The sequence below is a fragment of the Phytophthora sojae genome, assembly GCF_000149755.1.
Source record: "Phytophthora sojae unplaced genomic scaffold PHYSOscaffold_2, whole genome shotgun sequence".
NCBI classification, from domain to species: domain Eukaryota; phylum Oomycota; class Peronosporomycetes; order Peronosporales; family Peronosporaceae; genus Phytophthora; species Phytophthora sojae.
In genome coordinates this window covers 337562-361236 of record NW_009258116.1, presented here as the reverse complement: position 1 = coordinate 361236, position 23675 = coordinate 337562, and the positions used below count along the sequence as shown (strand labels likewise).

The 23675-nt window shown below is 60.0% G+C and overlaps 6 protein-coding genes across 6 annotated transcripts; 2 read left to right on the top strand and 4 right to left on the bottom strand.

The window, feature by feature from the left end:
• On the bottom strand, nucleotides 1–473 carry PHYSODRAFT_324193 (hypothetical protein; the record flags this gene model as incomplete). Its single annotated transcript, XM_009519893.1, has 2 exons — nucleotides 1–105; nucleotides 192–473. The coding sequence occupies 2 exons, from the start codon at nucleotides 471–473 to the stop codon at nucleotides 1–3; spliced, it is 387 nt and encodes a 128-aa protein (XP_009518188.1).
• Nucleotides 474–629: 156 nt separating this feature from the next.
• On the bottom strand, nucleotides 630–788 carry PHYSODRAFT_479489 (hypothetical protein; the record flags this gene model as incomplete). Its single annotated transcript, XM_009519892.1, has 1 exon — nucleotides 630–788. One exon carries the CDS (start codon nucleotides 786–788, stop codon nucleotides 630–632), a length of 159 nt encoding a protein of 52 aa, XP_009518187.1.
• Nucleotides 789–4407: 3619 nt separating this feature from the next.
• PHYSODRAFT_485031 (hypothetical protein) lies at nucleotides 4408–5049 on the top strand (the record flags this gene model as incomplete). The annotated part of the gene is made up of 2 exons (XM_009519891.1): nucleotides 4408–4884; nucleotides 4936–5049. 2 exons carry the CDS (start codon nucleotides 4408–4410, stop codon nucleotides 5047–5049), a joined length of 591 nt encoding a protein of 196 aa, XP_009518186.1.
• Nucleotides 5050–6200: 1151 nt separating this feature from the next.
• PHYSODRAFT_554520 (hypothetical protein) lies at nucleotides 6201–7034 on the bottom strand (the record flags this gene model as incomplete). The annotated part of the gene is made up of 1 exon (XM_009519890.1): nucleotides 6201–7034. One exon carries the CDS (start codon nucleotides 7032–7034, stop codon nucleotides 6345–6347), a length of 690 nt encoding a protein of 229 aa, XP_009518185.1. The 3' UTR covers nucleotides 6201–6344.
• Nucleotides 7035–12236: 5202 nt separating this feature from the next.
• Nucleotides 12237–15550, top strand: PHYSODRAFT_324189 (hypothetical protein; the record flags this gene model as incomplete). Its single annotated transcript, XM_009519889.1, has 6 exons — nucleotides 12237–12956; nucleotides 12996–13075; nucleotides 13139–13280; nucleotides 13307–13813; nucleotides 13882–14374; nucleotides 14406–15550. 6 exons carry the CDS (start codon nucleotides 12237–12239, stop codon nucleotides 15548–15550), a joined length of 3087 nt encoding a protein of 1028 aa, XP_009518184.1.
• A 7039-nt stretch (nucleotides 15551–22589) lies between these two features.
• Nucleotides 22590–23576, bottom strand: PHYSODRAFT_324187 (hypothetical protein; the record flags this gene model as incomplete). The annotated part of the gene is made up of 1 exon (XM_009519888.1): nucleotides 22590–23576. One exon carries the CDS (start codon nucleotides 23574–23576, stop codon nucleotides 22590–22592), a length of 987 nt encoding a protein of 328 aa, XP_009518183.1.
• Nucleotides 23577–23675: the final 99 nt, after the last annotated feature.

The following is a 23675-nucleotide window of genomic DNA, read 5'->3' as shown; positions in this document are numbered from 1 at the left end:
TCAGGGTCCGGTCTCTGCCTCCCACCACCTCCTGGACGCGTCCACGTCCAGATCTACCACCACGACCGCGTCCAGCGCTCCGACCGCGACCACGACCCGAACGAGCTGTAACATCTCTCCCCCCGCGACCAGTGGCATCCACGCCAACAGCAACGACTCGAATAGGCTCCTCAACCCGTACTTCAGGGTACCACATCCACCGACCGAATGAGCATTCCTCGCTGCTCCAGCAGCTTTTGCAGTGTGGCCGTGCTTCTCGTGCAGTAATACCCGGATGCAGCCTTGGCCTTGCCCCCGACGATCACGATCTCCACCACCGACGTCATCAGAATCAGTCTGCTCATGACTGAGTCCCTTTTGCTCCACTCGTCCTTCTCGTCCAACCGCAATACGACCCATGTCCTGGTCCAGTAAAGCTCCTTCGCCACGAGATGGGTGGTCATCATTAGCTGTGCCTGCACCATTTGCATCATCGTCCACAACTCGCTCGGCCAACCCCGCAACCATATCATCGTGATCGCCTACGCGCACACTAGAAAGTTCACGAGTTTGTACAGAAACAGTATCACTCACAGCAGCAGGATTGAGCTGTAAAGTGCTGGTGACGTGCGCGACTACTGCCTCCTCCCCTAAAAAAAGTCTCGGCCTTCTTGCCCAGCAACACCACCACCCGGTGGGATGTAGCGGTTGCGGGTGTCCAAACTGCGCAACGATGGCCGCTTCGCTGTCCATCCATCACGTAGGAGATCTCGCCAAATTCTCGTGAAAACAGAGCAGCCATCTGTCATAGCAGAGTACACGTAACTAAATCCCAGCAACCATGTTGTCCTTAGCTGTTTTCTTCCGTACCTCTTTCAGCACTGCTTACATCTTGAGAGCGCGTCAGGCGTCAGTACTTCACAGCACCAGCAGCGTCCGTCGGCACACTTCGCTTTGAGATTGCCATCGTTTTTTTCGAAGTGAAGGGGGGAGAGGCCAAGACCTGGGGCAGGGAAATCCATTTATTTTCACAGTACAGATGTATTGCGAAACATTAGTACCGGCGAAATTGATCGACCATAACCCAAAAGGTTATTCAAATTGAAGACCTCGATGTCAGTGATGGGGTGGTGGGATGGGGCGATATGCGCCAGGGTGATGCTCATTGAAAGATATGGCGAAGATAAAAGCTCCCACAGTGTTTAGAAGCCTGCTAAGCACGCTGCAGTGGCGGCGCCCGACCAACCGCAAGAAGTCGGCGACTCTTCAGCGGCGCAGGTTTCACGAGTCTACCGTTTTGGCCTATCAGAATGCTCTAATTGGTCCTGTCGATGGGGGCATTTTGCATCCTTCTATCATTGAACCCATTGATGGACACGAATGGCTACATACCCAAATGCCTCCTTCTATGTCGAACTTACTTGATCTTGTATAGTATACAAGAATGAAGTGTTCGCGAAAGGGTTAAAAAGCACCATACCGCGAGCTCCTAAGTCCCAGTATTCGCTACAGGTTTAGAGTTTTTTAAAGGGGACTAATATTTGAATTGGATTCGCAAGACCGCAAAAGAAAGGAGTTCGGGCATTGACGTGAATGCAGCAAACTACACGCCTATTCATCTGTCCGTCGAACAGTACCACATTTTTCGCAACTCCTCCACGTTCGCACTCTCCTTTTGACTCTGAGTTTGAAACTTGAGCGCCGACGCCGAGTCCTGTTGGCAATGAGCCACATATAATACACGCCTGCATACTGTGAAGCGCACAGACAGCAGACGCCAAACCGAGGCCCCTTTTCTCGATACAAGCTTGACATCGGCTAGCCGCCGATGAAAGCCTACAGGTGAGCATTGTACAAAAACGCATGGTAGGATACTGAACATTGAATATTGGCATTTTGCCAACACCAGATGCATGTCTGCACTTCAACACTGCAGACGAACGATGCTGAATGGCTTGGTTGACGTCCGCCAGGGATGGCGTTACGCCGGCCCGAGCTAGTTGCCATCGGGGCTCGTGGTGGCCAAATGCGTTGTTCATTGAAGACGGGTTTAATCTCGAAGTGCTGGTGGGTCAGCGTGGGACTTAGACGCGCTGCGCGTCAAGCCAATCACAGTTTTACAATCGCTACGACCCAAAAGACAGTTTTGGGTAGTGTAGCCATCTTGTGTTTTGGGCGTATAATTTCAACATCGTACTCTAGCTTCAAATGGGTGCGAGTTGGACACATTTGGCCTCCTTCAGGAAACACACATACCGTAATCGCTAGTGGACACAGCAACATTGCCTGTACCAGCATCAGTAGCGACTGAGCGCTGCTTCCCGCTACAATATTCCGTTTGCAGTCCCCTTCTTTGAAGCTCCATCCGAGACTTGAGCATTTGCAAATTGACTTGCTGCACTGATTACTAGTGTCCGCTGTAGGGGGTGGAGGAATTAAAGTAGATTGGGGCTATTTGTCCAAACGTAAGTAGATCATGGGGACTACTTATAAGTAGACTGGGGGACGTTGATTAAACGTATCTTAACTATCACCCTGCTGCGCGCTGCGCGCGGCCCTCCAGACCCTAAAGGCTCGCTGTGCGCGCTTGGACAGAACCCTAACAAGCCCGCTGCGGCTCGCACGCGTCGCCTCCGCATGCTAGAAGGGCAATACTGGGTCCTGGGTTTGCATCCGTGTGCTTCGCACACGGGCTGACAAACCGCAGGCGTGGGCTCGCTTCGCTCGCTGTGCGCTGATGGTCTGATCTACTTATAAGTAGTCCCCATGATCTACTTACGTTTGGACAAATAGCCCCAATCTACTTGCCACACCTACTGTAGTAGAGCACAGCGCAGCTCATCACAGTAATTGCTTCTGCAGTGAGCAAAGTACCGAGCATTTATGCTTAGGTGCCCACTCGTTTATAGATGTGCCGCTGGTTTCAGTGTCTTCCAAGATGGTCGCGTACACCTTTCCGTGGGTTGGTGCTGCGCAGAACTTGCAGGTGCGTAGCTGGACGAATCAAGCATGTACATGTAAGGAGTATTGCGCTCAAAACGCTTACCGGCTGTCGAGCAGACACTTTTTTTATCTCCTAACGATGAAGAAAATGGATAGTTCCAGGCGGTCAAGGACACTTCAACGTCATACTTGCTTGAGATGTACATTGCATTAGTATCCCCAATACGCTGCCGATGGACAGACATGCTTCCCATTTTCCCAGCGCACGACGGCTCCCAAATCGAGCAGCTCTTCCTTCGGAGATACCTGTTGTTGGCAACATGGCTAGCTGGCTCCGCGGCGTGCGAGCAACCGTGGTGATTACTGTGCGTTGCTTGGCCCTGGACCTGCACTTGGCAACCCCTACGCGAGTCCCCCAGAGCATGGCGCCACTTGAGCCGCCTGCGTGCCGCCCGCATCGCCAGCAAGAGTTGGTGGAGGGGGAGCGCCGCACCGAGAAGAAATCAATCCGACGTCGCAGTCTATGTGCGCTGCTCGGCGTTAGCTTCGAGTCACGTTAGCGCACTCCCGCGCCGTGGTCGGGGTCTCTCAGGGTCTCTTGGCAGGCGCCTGGCAAGAGCCCGGCGAGCAAGCGAGCGGTGCTTGGGTCCATGCGAGACGGGTGCCCCACAACACCTCGGGAAAAACAAGCCGCGGCCGCCGCAACCGCGGTCGTGAGTCGCCACAAGGGACCAACGGAGTAGACAGCAGAGCTGCGACTCGCAGCCTGCGAGACTCTCGCGGGCGTCCGCGAGAGCTTTCTGAGCTGTCAATCTGAGCAAGGCACAGCGGTCCGTACAACGCCGAGTACACGAATGGACATCTCAACCTCCACGCCACTGCCGTCTTGCAAAGACTGTCGTGGAAGCGGGTGAATGTAATTTACTTTTGTTATAGAAGTCCATTGCGGTGCGATCCATCTCGCTGCATGATTCACGCAAACTTGATCTCGGTGGAGCGGCAGGCACCCGCCCTCGAGACATGTTTTGCGACGGATGCGAGGCGCCCCGGGGCAATGCGTTGCGGCCCGCAACGCAGGTCCTGCGCGCGCCGCCATAATGGAGCGGCTTGTCAACTTCTCTGCTGTGAGCCCCATCGAGTGTGACTCACCCTTCGCATGATACTGTAGCGTGCCGCGCTCGCTGTCAAGGCGCTTGGCACGACGGTCCGATCTCTTTAACCACTCGCTGGCGAGAGACCTTGCGGCCACTCCGGACCTGCACTGCTTTCCAGATGCTGCGGGCTGCAGCCGTAATCGCGGCCAACGCGCCCTTATCTCTGGCCGGTCAGAGCTCACGGAGAGACTTTGGCCCAAGCATCCTCTTCACTTTCACTTTTGCCTCGCACCCCGCATTGGCTCTTCGCCCACTTGCGGACGCGCTCGCTTGGTGACTCAGAACTTGAGCTGGACTGCAGAGACTTTCGTCCCACCCCGTAGATCGGACCATGACACGCACAGCAGCGACCAAGCAGCCGGATCCTCGGGCGCAGGACCCCGCGGACGGCACCCCAGTGAAGGAGGTGGCGCCGTTCCTGAGCAGCCTGCGCGTCATGCTCGACACCGAGAGCCCGCGCATCCTGCGCTGGACGCCCGACGGCAAGGCCTTCGAGATCCACGATATGGCGGCCATGACCAGCTACGTGCTGCCCAAGTACTTCAAGCACCGCAAGTATGCCAGCTTCCAGAGGCAGCTCAACTACTTCCACTTCCGCAAGTGGACCAAGTCGCGCGCCGTAGTGTGCACGTTCTCCAACCAGTTCTTCCAGCGAGACCAACCCGCCTTGACGTGGCGCATCACGCGCAAGCGCGCGCTGTCGCTGGCCAAGCACGCGTCACCCCGCAGCTGTAACAAGGCTGAGCCCCACGAGCCGCTGGCGCTACCGACGTCAGAGCTGCAGCTTGGCAAGCAGCTCGAGCCCGTGGTGACCGTGCAGACGACGGCGTTCAAGACGGAGCCGGGAGTGTTCGACGAGGACGCGTCGCTCGCGTGGATCGACGTGTTGTACCCGGAGCTCGACCTGGATCTGCTGGAGGACGACTCGAGCCTGGCCGACTGCTTCCAGTCCTCGAAGCTGCTCTCGCTGTAAGCGGCTGCAAATATTTTTTTATTTAACAGCGACAGCGAACGAGCGAGCGAGCAGCGTCGCCCCATTAGTTTAGACTACAGACTTCACCGACGCGGCAAAGCTGTCGTGCCGGTACACACACTCGGCGCCTTCTAAGTTAGTTGGAAAAGAGGTAAGCGCTTAGGAGCGTCTTACATCCGCAAAAGTACATGTAAAAATACACGTACAGACAGTGATGTCCTACGAATTCGGTCCTTACGCTTTTTGTTGAGTCCCGTCCTGCTGCAGCCGGCGGTACTACATGTAACGCCATCAGGCGGAGCGCCGACGCTGAGGTGGCGGTCCAACCTGTCTGACCCGCGCGACACATCGCGGTCTTCGTCCCGGAATCCAGGCAGCGCCGGCAGGGATAGGCTGGAGATCCTCAGATGCGGCGCCGAGGCGCGCCCCATGCAGGCAGCGAGCAAACATGTCGGTTGTCTTCGCCTTGATTTGCCTCGGGCCTCGTCTACGTTGTTACTATGTTTGACACGTCCGCTACTGTGGGACGGACGCCACATACACAGGGCGAGTTAACTCATGCTTGGGGTTGCATTTACACGCATCCTAGCAAGCCACCGCGGCTGCAGCTCCGAACGGGAGGGGAGCCCATGGCAGCCATGGGGCCCTTTCCCTTGAGCTTTGGGCACGCACTCAAGGCTTGCATTGCTCCGGTGGCTGATTATGAGCCCAGACTCTGGGCGCCACGCTGGCCAACTCATCTTGACACACAAGAGAGCAGCAGAGACGAGGCCTTGGTGGTACGTATCGACTCTGTACGTTTGTGTAAAAATACACAAAGTTTAATGGCCCTTTCTAATTGGTTGAAAACCGTTTGAGTCATGAGTCGCGCGGTGCAACACTTCGGGTCACAGCGGCTCCGATGGCAAGCGCTGATGGCTACTCGCCGGTGGGGATGGAGGAGGCTCCATCCCATCGCGGAGCGGGGCCCGCTGCGGGCCGGCCGGCCCAGGCTGAGTGTCGCCAGGGTGGCCAAAGGTGGCCAAAGGTACTTTTGGCCGCGCGTCACGAGACTGGTTCAACGCGGCTGCATAGGCCCGCTACGGCCGCTTCAACTGGCGTCTCGGTGTGGCCTGCCAAACACGCGGAGTAAGCAAGCAAGCAAGCGAGCGAGCGAACGGCAATGGCCCAGCTACAGTACAAAAGGGGGGCTGGAGGCTGTATTGGCTCGCTACATACATTCACCTCGAATAAAATAGTCTCACTTGACACGCGCACGGCACCAACTCAAAACTGGGCTATCCTCAGACGCAGGGTCAGAGCTGGGCGTAGTCGAACGCGTGGTCGTGGAAGGAAGGGTACGCCGCGTTGTCCAGCAGCGGCTCGAGCGACGAGTACAGCGCGTCGACCCAGTCCAGGGACGCGTCGTCCGCCGCCAGCGCGGCCTCACTCGACGGTTCGTGGAAGCGGATCTCCGCCACCTCGCCGTACACGCTGCTCAGATCCAGCGCGCTGGCCAGCGAGATCGCGTCCGTGGGGGACGGGAAGGACGCCGGGCTGCTGGCCTCGCCCGCTGGCAGCTTGATGACGATGAGCTTGGGCTTGGGCGTGGCCTTCTTGGCCTTGGGCGGCGACTTCTTGGCGGGGCTCTCGGGCTTCTTGCCGTCGGCCGAGTGCAGCGACTTCTTGCGCGTGATGCGCCACGACAGCGCGGGCTCGTCGCGCTGGAAGAAGGGGTTGGAGAACGTGCACACGACGGCCTTGGACTTGGTCCACTTGCGGAAGTTGAAGTAGTTGAGCTGCCGCTGGAAGGACGTGTACTTGGAGTGCTTGAAGTACTTGGGCAGCACGAGCTGCATCATGGCGGCCATGTCGTGGATCTCGAAGGCCTTGCCGTCGGGCGTCCAGCGCAGGATGCGCGGGTCCTCCGTGTCCAGGATCTGGCGCAGGCTCTTGAGGAACGGCGCCACGTCCTTGGGCTTGGCCGAGCTCGCAGTGGTGGCCATGAGGAGGGAGGGTGAGGGTGCTATGTAGGGTTTCGAGGGTTCACTTGGCTGCTGCTTTCTGAGGCACGCGGAGCGCGATTTGCTTCACGTTTGCGCGCGGCGACTCGTGTGGCTCGTGATCGGCTCGGTGCAGATTCAAAAGTGAGAGAGCTCGTTGAAGCGCCCGAAGCGTGTGGGGTCCACAAAGCGACAGGGACCCAGCGCGCTGCGTTTCTGCTCCGCGCAAGGACGCGGCGCCGAGGAGGTCAAGTTGAAGCGGAGGCCGCGAGCGGTGCCCCGAAATCAGCCGCGGGCGTGCCATGGGGGCCCGGGTCGGAGATGCAGGCGGCCACTTCTCGCCGCTCTTCCTCCATCTCCCATGGACCTCGCGGCCGTTGCTTGAAGCGCTCGGCGTGCTGATAGCTGGTGTCAGGATGGCGGGCTGACACAGCGGCGCCGCCACCTCGGCTCAACTCAACTGGTGTAGCCAAGCAAGGGCCGAGGGAGGCCAGTCACCGCCCTGCTTCTCGACACGGCCGAGGCTCCCTATCCAGCGGCATGTAAGCCTCTTCAGTTTACCTGCGACTGGCGCGAGTCTGGGTGGCATACAGGCACGGGCTCTGCTCGGTGCGAGATGGCGTGAGGGCGGTGCTACGCTGGCGCCACTGCCGGCCAGGGAGGCCGTGCGTATACAGGCGAGCAAACATGCCTGCCGGTGGCCCGTGATCGGCCTCGACCGGCGCGGGCACAGAGGCGGCAAACCCCAGCGAGCGCTGGCGCACGGCACTCCATGGCCCCGGCCGGCGGGGCCTATCCAACGTCGACCGACCAGCCTTGCTCGAGTCTCGGCGCCCGAAGATATCGACTGAAACCTTAGCGTAGCATGCCGCTCGGCGGCCCCGCGGGGTGTGCTCCAGCACACAGTACAGGGCCTGTAGCCAAGGCGAGTGGGCCTGGTCGTGCAGCGTGAGGACCTCCCACTGTCTGACGATTAGCGTCGCCCGTTTCAGGTGGACATCAACACGTTGTCGTCGCAAACCAAGCAAAAGATCTTCATACCCTACCGTAGAGTCTACTGAGTAGACACGCCGCCAAGTTGCATCGCCGCGCGCTAGCTCGGTCTCGATGCGGCTTGTTCGTTGACAGCCAACGGGTCGTAGTTGGCAAACGCTGGCCGCAGAGCTGCTGCGCTACAGTAGGGTCTGCTGCACCGACAGGGCCACGGACCGATGCGGCCTCGGAGGCCGCGCAGGATGCGACTGCACTCTCTATCCAGGCTGGCTAGCTGGATTCCAGCTACACTACTGTAGCTGCTGCTCGCAGGGCTGAATCAACCCCGCCATGAGCGGAGTCTTCCTGGAAAATGACCCTCGCTTCGATTTGGTCGAGCTTGACGTACATGAGCACGTGCAAATCCGCAGCAATGGCATCCGTCCGAGTTGGACGCCGACTAAAAGTTTTAGCCTCGTGCATGGCTCGGTTTTAGTCTAAAACCGAGCCATGCACGAGGTCGTCGGTTTCCGCCAAACGATACGGGTCACGTGGCTTTCGTTGATCGTAATGATCCAGCGGAGACCTGCCGCAGGGTCCCTGCGCCTTTGCGCTGGAGACCAGCTCGCATAGACGGTCTATGCGAGCTGGTCTCTATTACATGTACATGTAGACCCCAAACCAAAACGAGGCCTGACGCACCGCCGACAAGCAGCAGACTGGGAGACTGGCGACGACAATCATGGGATTGGAGCGTTGCCGCCGCTTCTCGGCATGGAGCCGATCCCTGCGGGGAAATTGGTGGCCATGGTGCCGCCTTCAAGCTTGGTTGGTCGGTCAGTCGATCCATCGTCACGCGGCCTGAATACTGATTTCGCCGCATCCACTTTCGCCACCGCGGAGCAATCCCTGCTGATCCCCGCTGGTTGAAGCGCACGTTGAAGCGCGGCCGCTCGCTGCTCGTCAGTCGACTACAGTGTAGCTCGACCGACGACCGACGGGCGTGCTTGCGGCAATATCAATGAATCATTGAATGATACAGCAAACAATGTCAGGCTGCCTGACTCAGGCATGAACAGCAAGTTGAATCGATAGGGTGCAAGGTTCAACGCTGCGTGGGCTCGTTGATGGCTCGGTTAAGATTTCATGGCTACCCTACACTATTTTAAATCCGTACCCGCCACTTTCGGGACTCAAAACTATCAGTATAAGTACATTCGGTCATCGTTTGAGCGGAGAAGTGGTGGTGGTACCGTAGTTGGAGGCTCAACACGGCGTTCTTGGGTAGATATTGCTAGTTCTGTCTATTAGCCTGGTGCATTCTTTTTTTTGGGCCCCTTAAATTGATGCACTCACTTTTACTTAGCTTTTCAAGTTTACTTACTTCTCTGTCCCACGAAAGTATGATGATTTCGAAATTGTGCTCTATCTTCGCTTCTACTCAAGAGTTTTGGCCATGTGAGGCCTTATCATGAAGCTTAGAGGCAGGCTCTAACGCCTGATTTTTGCTGCCTATTATCTGTGAGAACTGAAGGAGGCACAACGCTTTTTCTGCCAGCAATTTTAGTCCTCCGTAGGTTTTTTTTCGTAATTCTATCAAAAATTAGCGATAATTCATCGAAATTTCAGGATGAGGTGCTATTGCCAATGTTAGCTTGGCGAACCAATTACAGCTTGTGGAAAGGCCTGATAAGCATTTCGCATCATGCGCATGCGAATCGCCGTAAAGTGCAAATCTGTAGTCGCTGGTTTGTTCCACACAAGCCCATAGTCACGTGTGCCCTGAAGATATCGCAACACCCTCTTTGCCATCACAAAGTGCTCCTTCGTATACTTGCTCAGATACTTCCCAAGCGTTCGCACCGCGTTCGCTATGTCGGGGCGAGTACCTTGCACCAAGTACTGGAGGCCTACTACCAGCTCGCGATAGGGTATGCTCGGATCATTTACTCCAGGTTGATCATCACCCACTGGATCGGGTAGATTCCCTACAGCTTGTGGAGTAGCCACCGGTCGACATGACTCCATACCGAACCGCTTCAACAGCTTATCGATGTAGCCTCTTTAAGAGATCCACAAAGCCTGACCCGGCACGTACGAGATCTCCATGTGCAGCAGATCCGTCACAGGACCTAAGTCCTTGATCTCGAACTTCGCACGCAGCTCTTGCAGGACAAGCTCAATGTTCTCATCTGTGCCGGTGATGACCAAATCGTCCACGTACACCGACACAAATATGGGGCTGCGTCCCACTGTCCGTACGTAGAGACCGCCATCCATCTTCAATCGACGGAAGCCACATGACCTCAGGTGCTTGTCGAGCGTCTGATACCATATCAATGGCGCCTGCTTCAGCCCATACAAGCTTCGCCGCAGCTTACAGACACGATCCGAGCCGTCATCAAAATATTCAGGCATCTCCATATAAATTTCAACGTCGTCATCAATCGGTCCATTAAGAAAGGCTGTAACAAAGTCCACATGGCGACAAGAGAGTCCATAGTGTAGCGCTAGCAGCAGGATACATTTTAGAGACTCTTGTGATACAACAGGAGCATACGTCTCCCAATAGTCGACTCCGTAGCGCTGCTGACAGCACTTGATTGTGATCCTGGCTCGGTGACGCACAACGTTGCCATGCGCATCACGCTTCTGCACCAACACCCACTTGCCAGTCAACACCTTCTTGTCCTTGGGCCTCTCCACGAGCTCCCACGTATTGTTCCTCATGAGGTCGCCGTACTCTTTCTCTAGGGCCTCGATCCACTTCTCGGCGTCCGGGTCAGAAAGAGCATTGTCCACCGTCTCGGGGTCCATCAATGAGTTGACCGTCTCAATCACCAAACTCATAGGAAGCTCCACTTCATAATCTCGGTAGCGAGAATTCGGCCATCGAGTACGCGTTGAACGCCTAAACAACTCAGCAGTGTCATTCATCGCAATATCATCTTCGCTCCCACTGTTGCTAATCGAATCAGCAACTTCGTCCATAGAACTAGCGGGATCGCCAAACGCAATTGGTGCTTTATCCTCAAGATCATCAGAATCATTATCGTCCTCAGCAAGATTATCACCCGCAGTAATGTGGCGTAGCGCCCTCACAGAAATCTCGCGAATGCGATCTCGCACAAACTCGGCGCGTCTGGATAGCGGTCGCGCCGAGCAAATTATTCCCGGTTGTTGGAGTAGCGTATCTTCGAAATACAGGCCCAAGTCTTCGCCGGCTTCGAAGTTGGGGGTTCTTGTGTTGACGCTTGTTCCTTGTCGTAGGGCGTCGAGCCTTGGGCGTGTGGCGTTATCGGGCCGGCGTTTCCTCGGCGTTCCCGTCGGGCGTGCGGCGTTATCGGGCCGGCGTTTCCTCGGCGTTCCCGTCGGGCGTGCGGCGTTATCGGGCCTACACGGGGGTCTTGTGCACGGCGGTTATCAGGCCAGTGCGGTCCTCCGCCTAGGCAGCGCGTTATCGGGCGCCCACCTAAACGGTATACGTTTAACGTGCCTTTGTTCCAGCACGGGTCTGTGGGGGGTGAGCACCCGAACCAGCAAACGACGGGGGGCCGCGATATCGAGGCGGCTCTACTTGCCGGCGCTTGGTGGTTCCCCTGGAACCTCGGAGAAGACGGGAGGTCTTTGTGGTTCAGAGAAATTTCGGGACTGAGTCCTTACCCTATCCTATGCCCTAGCTACTGGCTACTCCGTACTACTGCTTGCTAAGCCTATCGTTGTGTGCCTATCCCTACTTCTGTCGTGCTTGCACTGCCGTCCTTCAACCTGATTTGCGTGGCGCAATCAAGATCTTACCTCGGCACGTTTTGGTCGGCGGGGTTTAGGGTCGGCGCGTTTTGCTCGGCGCGTTTTGCTCGGCGGGGTTTAGGGTCGGCGCATTTTGCAGAACCGGGTGCGCTGGTCGACCCGTCGGATGGTTACGCGTCGCACTGGATTCTGGCACCGTGTGTCACGGCCCATCACCCACGCCGACTTTCCCGTCGAGCTCGGCCCTGCGTCGCGTTCCATCAGCCGCGTCGAAGTCCATCACTCGCGTCCCGGCGCCTTCTTCCTCCGGCGCCCGGCGCGCCCACTTCTTCCGCGGGGTACTACACCACATTCGTCCCGCTGCCACACACGCGCACTCCCCAGGTGGGTGTGTCGTCGCAGAACCTGCCCCGCGCCTTCGCTTCGTCTCGACACCATCGCGTTTTCTGCCCTCGCAGTCCGCTTCGCGGTACTCCAAGCTTCATGGCTCGCCGCCACGACGTCGACGTCAACGACATCGACCTGGAGGAAGAAGAGCTTGACACCGACGACCTCGAGGCCGCTGGCTGCGCGGTTTGTGCCCTGGGCGCGCATCGTCCTCGCCTCCCCGTCGCGACCCAAGTCCAGCTTCCGGCTTCAGGCGCCCCCGTCCACTCGGTGACTGCTCTTGTCGCCGACGCGCACACTCTCCAGCGCGAGAACCAGGAGCTGCGCGCCCAGTACGAACTCGTCTCAGCGCACAATGTGGGCTTGGCTACTCACGCGTCCGTGCTGCATGACCGCAATCTCGCGATCTTGCATCGTGCTCGCGAGGATTATCGCGCAGGCATGATCCGGCTCGAGCAGGCGATCTTCTCCCGGGAGCACGCCGAGCTGGACTACGCCGTCCTGGAGGACCGAGTGGCCGACTTCCGCGCTCGTGCTGAGCGCGCCGACGCTGCCGAGACTCTACTCCGCGCCGAGCGAGGCTCCTCGACAGAGCAATATCGTGATCTTCAAGCTCAGCTCCGGGCGGCACGAGACCAGGTCACTGACTTGACTGCCCAACTCGCGCGCGCTCCTGCTACGCCGCCTCCCTCCACCGTGTCGCTAGCGCGGCTGTTTGCTGCACAAGGCGAGCGCGACGACCTTCGCATCGAGCGTGACGACCTTCGCGTCGACCTCGCAGCCGCCCAAGCCGCCCTCGCTCCTGTCCAAGCGCGCGTGACCGCCACCGAAGCTGAATGAGATCACATGCGGCAGCTCGTGGCCACTGCCGAGCAGCAGCGCGACGCCGCTCTCGCCGAGCGTGACCGCGTGACCCGCGTTCTCATGGCCGTCGCGTAAGAGCGTGACGGGGCCCTCGACATGCGAGATCAAGTGCGTCGCGCCTCCACGGCCGTGAGACGCGAGCGAGACGCTGCTGTCACCGAGAGGGACCGGGCACGTCAAGCCGTGGCCGCCCTTGAGCAGCGGCGAGACGCTGCCGTCGCCGAGAGAGATCAGGCTCGTCAGGCCTTGACCGCTCTGGAGCAGCAGCGCGCTCTTGTCGACTAAGAGCGTCGCTTTCTCAGAGCCGCATGGAGATCGAGGCGGCCCAGAACCTGAACGTCCCGCTGCAGGACGACCTTCGGCGCGTCAACGCGCTCTTAGTGGCCCACGCCGAGGTGCTCCGCCGCGGCGCGACGCGTATCCACGAGCTGGAGGAGTCAGTGGCTACTGCTACGACTCTCCGGGTGGCCGCCGAGTCCGAGATGGCGCGGGCTCAAGCCGGCGAACTTTGCGCCACATCTCGCGCGGCGCAGTATCAAGCTGGGTGGCTGTCCATGCGGCGGTCGTCTCAGCAGCGTCGAGGAGCAGTCGGCGCCCAGACCCATCGTCTCAGCGCTCGCGTCGCCGAGCTGGAGGAGGAGCGCGACTTGGCTATCCGAGAGCGCGACGAACGCGCTGTGGCTTGGCGTCGGATGCTTCGAGACGCGCGTTGGGGCCGAGAGCTGGCGCGGCGGGTGTGCGACGAGCTTGCTGATCGTCTCGCCGGCGTCGTAACGCGTGTAGGCGGGCAGATCGACACCGCTGACCTGGTCAGGCGACTCGAAGCCACGTTTACGGCGGAGATCGACGCCTCCCCCTGCTATTCCTACGTCCGCAGCAGTTCCTGTGGCATCCGCGGTTCCTGTTCCTGCTCCAACTGCGTCGAGCTCTGGTGCCCGGGCGGGCTCGTCGGCTTCGACGGTGGGCTCGACGATTGGCGCTTCCCCTCCAGCAGGTCCTTCGGGCTCCCGTCATGTTCCGACTTCGTCCTCTGCCTCGTCCTCGTCGGGTTTTCGGCGACCTCGACACGGCGCGTCGAGTCGTTCGGGTTCTCAGTCACGCGCGTCTAGGCCGTCAGGAGTGGCGTCCGCTACGTCGTCTGGTTCTTCGCCCCTTCGACGTAGTCGACGGCTCTTTACCGTGGCCGACACTGAGGCCTCCGACAACGCCGCTGCGCAGGCCTCATCTGCAGCTACGCCCTCTACGGCCGCTGCAGCGGGCGCACGAGAGGACGCGTCGCGCTTCGGCTCCGAGTCTTCGGACAGCGAGGACCAAGCGCGGCGAGCTCAGTCTAAGCGCCGCCGGCTGCATAGCTCCGGGTCTCGCTCACGGTCGCCGGCGCGTCCGTCTCCACGTTCGCAGTCACGTTCCCGGACATCCCCGCGCTCCCGTTCTGCTTCGCGTTCGCGTTCCCGCTCGGCCTCTCGTTCGCGTTCGCACTCGCCTCCACGCTCGCGCTCCCGTTCTCGCTCGCCCTCCTTGGCGTCGACGCGTTCGGCCGGCTCAACGCGTTCGGCGCACGCGGCGGGGTCGGCGCACTCGGTGGGGTCGGCGGCCTCGCGCCAGTCTTCTCCTGCACGGCCGACGCACTCCTCGTCGAGGGGCCGTGCGGCAGCCGGAGCTGGACCAGGCACTGGTCCGGGCGATTCGGGCGACTCCAGTCGTCCGCTTCCTCGTCGTCCCGCGCCTCGTCCTCGAGCACCGCCTCCAGCGGCTCAGCGGGGAGTGCTCCGGCGGCGCCATTCTTCGACCCTGTGATTCCGCCTGCCGGAACTCCGTCTGGCTGGCGGCAGCCTCGCTACGCTCCTTGGTCCAAGCGGGTACGACGTCTCCGCCTTCATCTCATCACCGTGCAGGAGTTGCGAACGCTCTTCCTGCCGCCGCCCGGCTGGATCCTTCCGCACCGTGTCCCCCCCCCCGCGCCTGCGAACTGGAACCGCGCCCTCGTGACTCTGGCCAACGTCGACGCGCTATACGCGACTCGGCCGTGGCGCTACCTCGCTCAAGCCGCTGAGGCGCTTCTCTTCGCGTCCGGCGACGCGGCGTTCCGCCCATTCCTACGTCGGCTCCGGTACCACATCGAGCACTGGGCTCAGGCGTACTGGGAGGCCACCCATGAGCTCTTCGTGCAGGGCGCGGAGTGGAAAAGGTGGCGCACGGCGCGCAACTCGCGTCGCTCACACGCGGGCAACCACCTCAACAGCCTGTTGCAGCTGGTGGCCGGGCTGTTCCAGCAAGGGCTCGCAGACATGGACCTCTTGCTGGACCCAATGGTGCTTCACTTTCCGCCCGCGCACGCGTCGATCGGACTGTGGTATCCAGGCCTCCAGCACGCTACGTTGCAAGCCGCGCTCGACGATATCGACGCGCAGGAGCCCTGGCGCCGGGTCTATCGGACGCCGCTCACTGTGGCCGAGATGGACGCCTACATACGCTGCCAAGTGACGCGCGATCATCCAGCCTGCCATGTGCCGCGTCTTGCAGGTAAGTTCATCCAGCAGGTTTGACCCCTGGCTTATCGTCGTAGTTCGTCGCTTTTAGTTGTCGTAGCCGTAACTTCAACACGTAGCCTTGATCTTTTCCCTTGTTTCCTTCCACTTCTCCACATCTTTTATGAGACGGCCCTCTGCCGTCCCATCTTCAGCAACAGGCTGATCCTCCTCACTTCCCTCAGCCAATCCCTCGCTCCGGCCATTCCCAGAGTCGAGGCTTCCCACCAGTCCTCCCGTCGGCAGCCCCCCCCCGCCGACTTCGTCGCACCCGCGGGCGCTCACCCACCAGGCTCCACCGCCTCCGCGTTCTCGTGCGACTGCATCGCCTCGAACCGGTTGCGTCCCGTGCGTTGGCGCAGGAAGTCGTACAGCAACCCGCCGCAATTCATTTCGAGCTCGTCGACCCACGTCGTGTCCGGGTAGCCTTTCCATTTGACTTCGAACTCGCGTCGCGTGCGGCCATACCGGGTAGCCCGCCCCTCGCGCACATTCACGATCTTCTCGACCTCGAAGACGTCGTCCTCCAGCTCGCGCGTGGCTTCCCAGCTATCCTCCGGCTAGAGCTCCTCGTCGAAGTCGAAGCGCTCCTCGGCCGGCACCGTCAGCTGCGTCGCGTGTCGCGACGGGAATTCCCGGACGGACTTCAGCTTGGAAGATGTGGACGACGGGGTAGAGCTGATAGGGCGTACCCGTCGTCTCGAGGCGCACTGCGAACGCGCTGACCAGCTCGGCGACGCGGAAGGGTCCGTGCCACATGTGCGCGAGTTTGCGCGCATACCCCGGCTTCACCCGATCCAGGTACAGCCAAACTTGCGAGCCCGTCGCGGTCTCATGTCGCGTCGCGTTTTCAGTTTGTCGACGCGCTCTCTCTTCGACGGCCTCTCGGACTAACTCCAACGCTTGTGCCCTTGCCACCTTGTAGTGTCACTGAATACGGAGCCTCCACCGCCTCGCCTCGGCGTCCCGGGTCGACGTGTTCCCGACGGCCAGCGTCGCTTCCAGCGTCGACCGAGGATCCCAGCCATGCACTAAGAAGAACGGGGTTTCATTCCTGGTCCGGTCATGCGACGTGTTTAGCGCGAAGGTAAGACGCTCGGCGTATTCGTCCCAGTCGCGTTGGTCGACGTCTGCGATGTACATCTTGATCGCTCTTGTAACCGTCTGCACTATCCGTTCTGAAGCACCGTTAGCTTGGGGACGATAAGCAAGCGTCGCTCGCTGTCTCTGACCCATGAGTTTGCTGAACGCCTTGAAGAAGTCGGACATGAAGCCCGGCTCGCGGTCGTGGCGGATAGCCTCGCTCTCGCCGAAGCGCCTGAACACCGCCTCCTCGTACGCCTCGGCCACCGTCTGCCCGGTTCGTGACGCATTCGCTTTGACCACGACGAACCCCGTGAAGAGGTCGACCCGGACTAACTGCTCTGTGTTGCCTTTGTAGGATGCCGGCAACGACGGAATATGGTCCATGGCAATGACCTGGAACGGGTACGTCGCGACGATGTTGCCCGGCGACTCGCCCTGGATGGTCGACCGACCCTTTCCCGTCTCGCAGTCGGTGCATTCGCCGACGTAACGCTGGACGCTTCTGAAGATCCCTGGCCAATGGAAGTGGCGCCTCACGCGTTGGTACGTGCGGCCAATACCCTGGTGTCCGCCTTCCAGGCTCGCGTGATAGTGGTGGAGTACATCTTCCCGAAGAGTCTCCGGGATCACCAGCTTGATCATCACATCGCGATCCTCGGCGGAATCGTCGCATCTCGGCTGGTAGTAGAGCAGCCCGCCTTCGCCCTCTTCGTACTGAGGCGCAAGCTTTTGGCAGTTCTTCACCTCGCGCCGAGATAGGTCTCCGACGTCGCCGCGGAGATACTTCTTGAGGTTGACGATCCAGACCTCTTCGTCCTGGGCGACGCGGATGCGGTCCAGGCGCAGTCGATGCACCACCAGCTCCTCCAAGACTTCTGGAGGTCGGACCCTACGTGTTGTCGTGCGTGCGGCAGCCGAGCGCGTTGTCACAGCGAGGACTTGTGCTGTCCCGCGTCCCGCTTCCCGGCGGGGTCATTTACGCCGCGCGTTTTCGCGTCGCGATTTTCCGAGTCGAGGTTTTCCGCGTCGAGATTATCCGCGTCGGGCCTGGGTGGAGACGCCATCCCGGGACTCGATGTCCGCGGTCGGATGACTTCTTCCAAGCGATTCAGCGTCTTCAGATCTTGAATCGCTTCGGGGCTGTGCGCGTTGCGGCCTCCTTGACGCTGCAGAGCTTGTCCAGCCAGCATGTCGGCACTCGCGTTCTAGTCTCGTCGTACGTGGAAGCGTTCGTGGCGCGGCCATGCCTGGAGTGCGTTTCGCGTCCTTTGTCGCAGCAGCTTCAGCCCCGGGGACTTGCAGCCCATCTCGTCCCGCATCTGCCTGATGACAAGGTTGGAGTCTCCGCATACGACGAGTCGGGTGACGTTGTCGAGCTCCTCTAGAAGAGAACATCCTAGCAGCAGCTCGCGGTATTCCGCCTCGTTGACCGTGAGGTACGTCGCATATCCCGACGCGGCGCGCACGATCTCCCAGTTCGGCAGCTGCCAAATGACGGCACTGTATGCTCCGCCTTCTCGCTTCGCCTTGGCCGATCCGTCAAAGCTCAAGACGTGCAGGACCTCGTCGCGCGCCACGTCGGGGACTGGAATGACTACAATCCTGGACGCCCGTCTCCATGGGGCGATCTCTTCTAGCGCCACGTCGACGAAGGCTCGCGGGGTAATGCTCGCGGCCAGCGCGCCGAGGAGTCCTTCTTCTCCCTTCATGGATCGGCGGATTTCCAACTTCCACGGCGAGAGGATTGCGGCCCACTGTGACAGTCGCCCCTGTAGTCCTTTGGACCGGAACAACCAGGCGAGTGTCGTGTGACGTGTTAAGACGAGGAGCTAGCATCGTGTAGCACTCGTTTAAGACGCGCAACAGGACCAAGATCTCCTTTTCGACGATGTCGTAGTTCAGCTCGTTGGGCTTCAACGTACGACTGGTGAACTTCACAGGCATGAACACTTCGTCGTGGACCTGCGTGAGCACCCCCGAGATGGCCCAGTCGCTGGCGTACACGATCACGACGGATTCTCGGTTCGCGTCGAAGTGTTTCAACATTGGGGTCTCGGCGAGTTTTGCCTTGAGCGCGTCGAAGGCGCGCGTCGCGTGCGTCCACTTCTCATGCCCGCGGACTTCTGGACGCGCGACGTACTCGTTGAAGTCGGTCTCCGTCAGCGAATACAGCGCGGTTGCATACACCGCAAAGTCTGCAATGAACCGGTGGTAGTAATTGAGGCTACCCAAGAACGATTGCAGGCCCTTGAGCGTGCGCGGGAACTCGAGCGACGTCAGCGACTCCAGATTCTTCGGCTTCGCCTCGAGACCGAGTCCTGAGACTCGGTGGCCCAGGTAGTCGACCTTGGACATAACCCACTCGCTCTTCTCGACACTGATGGACAAGTGCCACTGCTCGCAGACGTCCAGCAAGCGTTCGACCTTCTCGCACAGATCGTCCCACGACGTGGCCCCGATGAGGATGTCGTCAATGTACGACCTCCGTCCCAGAATGGAGTGAATACCTGGCTTCACCGGTTCGCCGTCTTGAAAGACGTCCCGAGTGCTGCCACCCGGGGACAGCTTCATGAACCCGTAGAGCGCGTTGTCGATCAAGCGTTGGTAAATCTGCGGCGCGTTGCACAGGCCGAACGGCATACGCAGCCATTCGTACAGTCCCATCGGCGTGATGAAGGCTGAGATGAGCCGGGCCCGGTCTGTCATGGGGACGACCCAGAAGCCGCTCGCCATGTCGAGGGAGCAGTACCGCAGATACTTGTCCAAGTCTTCGAGCAAGTCGTTGACGAGCGGCATGGGGTAAATCATCAACTGTGTCAGCCCGTTGATGAGCCTGTAGTCAATGCAAAGCCGGATATCGACGCCGTTCTTCATTATTATCACGACATTGGGCGACGCCCACGGCGACTTCGACTTCTAGATCATCCTCGCGCTCAGCAGCCCTTTGATCAAGTCGGCGACCTTCTCTCGAAACTGCGGCGGGATTTGCCGGACGCGTTGCGCGACGGGTTTTGCGTCGCCCACGTCGATGTCGCAGACAACACCCAGGGCGGCCGGCGGCAAGGCGTTGCCTTTGCCGATCAACCACTTCCGTCGCTGCCAGATGATTTGGCGTAGCCGCGTTTCTTGTCTCACGGCTTCCTCGGGCAGGAGTCCAGTCGGCATGCCGACCTTCAAGTTCTCGATCTTCACCTCGGCGGTCAGCAAGAGGTCTGGCAGCACTGCCATCTCAGACTCGAGATCCTCTACGAAGATGTCGGACCCCTCGTGGATGAGGACCGCGTCGTCTTTCTCCTGCTCATCAGGTTTCGCCTCGTCGAAATTCGGCTCGGCGGGGTTTGGTCCGTCGAGTTTTGGCTCAGCGAGTTCCGACTCCGGCGATTCTTCCATTCCATCGCAGCGCTTCCAGCCACAGTCGGAGGCATATCGGGTTCGCTTTCCACCGCCTCCTCGTCCGTATCCGGCTTGTGGTCGTCGGGTGGCAAGTCTACCCCCCTTCCCTTCGGCGCTTCCGCGACAGCCGCCAACACTGGGGTCACGGCGCGTCGCGTCCCGAGTTGGCTCGGCTCCGGGCGCAAGATGGCTGTAGGCGTCGGGTATGAGGGGCGATCCGTCATCGGTCCGTCGAGCTCGGCTGGGATCCAGTTCTCCTCCGCGTCGCGCGTCGCGCCGTACGCCAGATTCTGCCACTGCTGGTACCGGGTGGAGCCCAGTCGGACGAATCCACGGTTCCGAGGCTGGCCGTCAGACGGCGTCCACCACCCAAGCGTTTCATGCGCGTCGAGGGTTATCGCTGCGTCTCCGATGTTCGTGACACGCAGGTACGTTTTCTTTCCGACTCTCCCCTTGGCAAAGGTAGTCACCCACGACTCTGCCCGTGTCACCCACAGCAACGGCGCGTTTCGATCCGGCCTCAGCAAGACTTCATGTGTGTCTCCTGGTTCGAGCCTCACAGGCGTCTTGACGTTGACCGGGGGCATCCGTGCGCCGTATAGCGGTCTTCGTCCGATCATCTGGATATGCACCTCGTCGGGGAGGCACGCCGTGCCGTCCGCAGGGTCGATGCGCACTCCAGCGGGCACCATGAAGTTCATTCCCAGGATTGCGTGCTGGCCGACCAAGTCGCCGACCCACAGGTGCATGTAATACACCAAGTTCCCAGCCAAGGTAATCTTGACTCTGGTTCTCCCCACCGTGTAATATGTCTCATCACGAATTCCCACACACTCTTGCGTGATCTCCGTGTCAATCAGGCAGCCTACCTCACGAGCAAAGGTGGTGTCCAGGATGGACACCTCGGCACCTGTGTCGAGCAATATCACAGCACGGCGGTTGTTCAGCTTTCCATGAATCTTGGCCTGCTTGTACCACTTGTGCGGCGCGTAATGTTTCCAGTATCCGCGTCGCTCTCCTGGTTGCAAGTCGATCTCGTCCAGGGGTGGTTCACGTGCAAACTCGTCGTCCGTCGTACGTCGGACCGCCGAGATTCGCGGCGCGCGTTCATGCGTGGTACGTTTCAGGTTGAATTCACATGTATTATCATTCAGGGAAGTCGGGCTCTCACTAACCACCTCTCGCGACTTCTTGGTCACATATGCATAGACGGAAACAGGTCGCTCGTCTCGTACTGGTTTCCAAGCCAGCGAGCGTCCTAGTTTAACATCTTCTCGGCGGCCGGCGGCAGCATTCCTGCGTGTTTATTCGGGTCAAACCACTGGCGCAATTGGTTGAAGAACTCCTCCATCGGGCATTCTCCGGCTTCGTGCACGTCACCGCAGGCCTTGCACACCCTCAAGCATCGCTCCGTCGGGTGCTGGCCACCACACTTCTGACACGTCAACAACTTCCAGCGGTCTCCTTCGACATGGCGTCGTGAACCACAGTGGCGGCACCACGGGCGGTCGCGTCTCGAGTCGTCGGGATCGAAGTTGCGACGCGCCGACTCTCCCGGCGGGGCCTGTCCCGCGACGAACAACTTGGCGCGTTCTTCGTCCGCCTCGTCTTGGTCGTACTGGCGATCGTCGCTGTCGCGACTTTCGCGTCCCGAATCGTACTCGTCCGACGCGACGTGAATCGCATGCACGGCGCGCGCCGGCTGAGTCGGTGGGGTCGGCGCCTTTTGGCGGAACTTGTTCGAGCCGAAGAGAGACTTTTTCTGGTGGGCCAGTCCCCGTTGTCGGGCACGCAGCTTCTTCTCCAGCGCCTCGGAGTCGGCGACCTCCATCAGCGTGAGACGCGAGGCGAGTTCGGCCTCCTGTGTGTTCAGCGTCCGAATGAAATGCTCGACGTGTTCGCGCTTCTCTTCAGTCATACCCTCGGCGTATGGGATGTTGGCCCTCAAGCCCGCGACGTTGAGCCGGTACAAGTAATCCAGAGGGGTCTCGTCGGGGCGCTGAGCCGCATGATAGTAGCGGCTGGCCATTGACACGCCCCTGCCGCAGTACTGCACACGGAATTGCTCCATCAGCTCGGTCCATGATTTCTTGACCTTCCTGGGCAACTGGAGATACCATTGGCGCGCAGGGCCGCTCCTTAGATCGCTGAACTGCCCGCACACTTCTTCGCCCGTCATCCCGTCGCGCCGCGCGGCGGACTTCAGACGGTTGAGCCACAGTCTGGCTTTCTCTTCGCTGGCGTCCCGTCCCGAGAACTCTTTCAGCTCGGGAGATGCTGAGAGGCGTACGCGGGCGAGGGCTACGCCGCCGGCTGTCGCCGTCGAGACGGCGGCCGCGGTTCTTGGCACTCCGATGTCCAAGTCGAACAGGTCATCGGGGTCCTCGTCTGCGTTGCGTCGAGTTCTGGACCTCGTCGAAGAACGCGAACTGACCGACTCCATGGCTACATCCGCTGCGTCCTGGGGGTGAGCCACCGTGAGTGTGGGACTCGCGGGCGGCTTCGGCCCCGTCGGAATTGCGGCTGTGTCGGCACGCGGGGTGCTCATCACTGTCGTCTGCATCAACTTGATGATGGATTATCTCAAGGCCTTGGGAAGCACCTCCTCGGCGGGTTTCGTCACCTCCGTGCGCGCGGGCGCCGCGGATAGCTGCATGACGCGCAGCGGCCGGTTCATGGGCATGCGCTTGGGCGACTCGAAACTGCTGTCGGAGTCCATGCTCGATTGGTATCGAGGTGGAGGCGAGGGCGTGGTCGTCGAAGTCTGGGCTGGGCCCGCCGAGGAACTCGGCGCGTCTTGGCCCGTCGCGGAACTCGTCGCGTCTTGCTTGACGGATCCGGCGAGAATCATCAAGGGCTCCTGCACGACGCGAATCGCACGTAACCAAGATTTGAGGTCCCAATCGCACAGCCTCTCCATCTCGAAAGCCCCCAGCACGAACCCCGAGTCACACAGCATCTGGAAGAGAGTCGGCGCGGCGTGGGCGACGCTGGTGAGACTATCGAAGTCCGGCGCCACGAAGGGGCCTGTGAAGTTGCTCATCAGCATGGGCTTGAGGAAGACCAAGATTGGGTCTTGTTCTAGCAGACGGAAGAGCTCCGTGCGCGCCACGACGTACCGTACTTCCTCGACGGTGTACTGACGTCCCGTGTCCTTGCCTTGCGGCTTGGACAGCGACTCCTCCGCCGAGTCCGGCGCGCGCAGCTTCTTCTTCTCCTTCCTCTTGGGCGACTTGCGCTTCGTGGCTGCCTTGGCGGTGGGTTGTTGTTGGTCGTCGGCCTTTGCAGGCTTCCGACCGGTAGGACCGCGACTTGCGTCGCGGCCCTTCGCGGCTCCCTCGTCGGGAGCCGCATCGGGAACGGCAAACTGTTCTTCGTAGCCCTCCTGGTCGTCGCTGGCCCCGTGGCCTGTCGTGAAGGTTCCCTCAGAGCTCCACGACGCGACAGGTCTCTCACTGTGATCTCTTGAGGTCGGCGGCCTTCCGGCCGACTGCGCACCTGCCTCCGATGCCTCTTGGATCGTTAGCCCGTCATTCGAAGTAGTACTTCCGGGTCGCGGCACCATTGCGGAGTAGCGCCCTCGCAGAAATCTCGCGAATGCGATCTCGCACAAACGCGGCGCGTCTGGATAGCGGTCGCGCCGAGCAAATTATTCCCGGTTGTT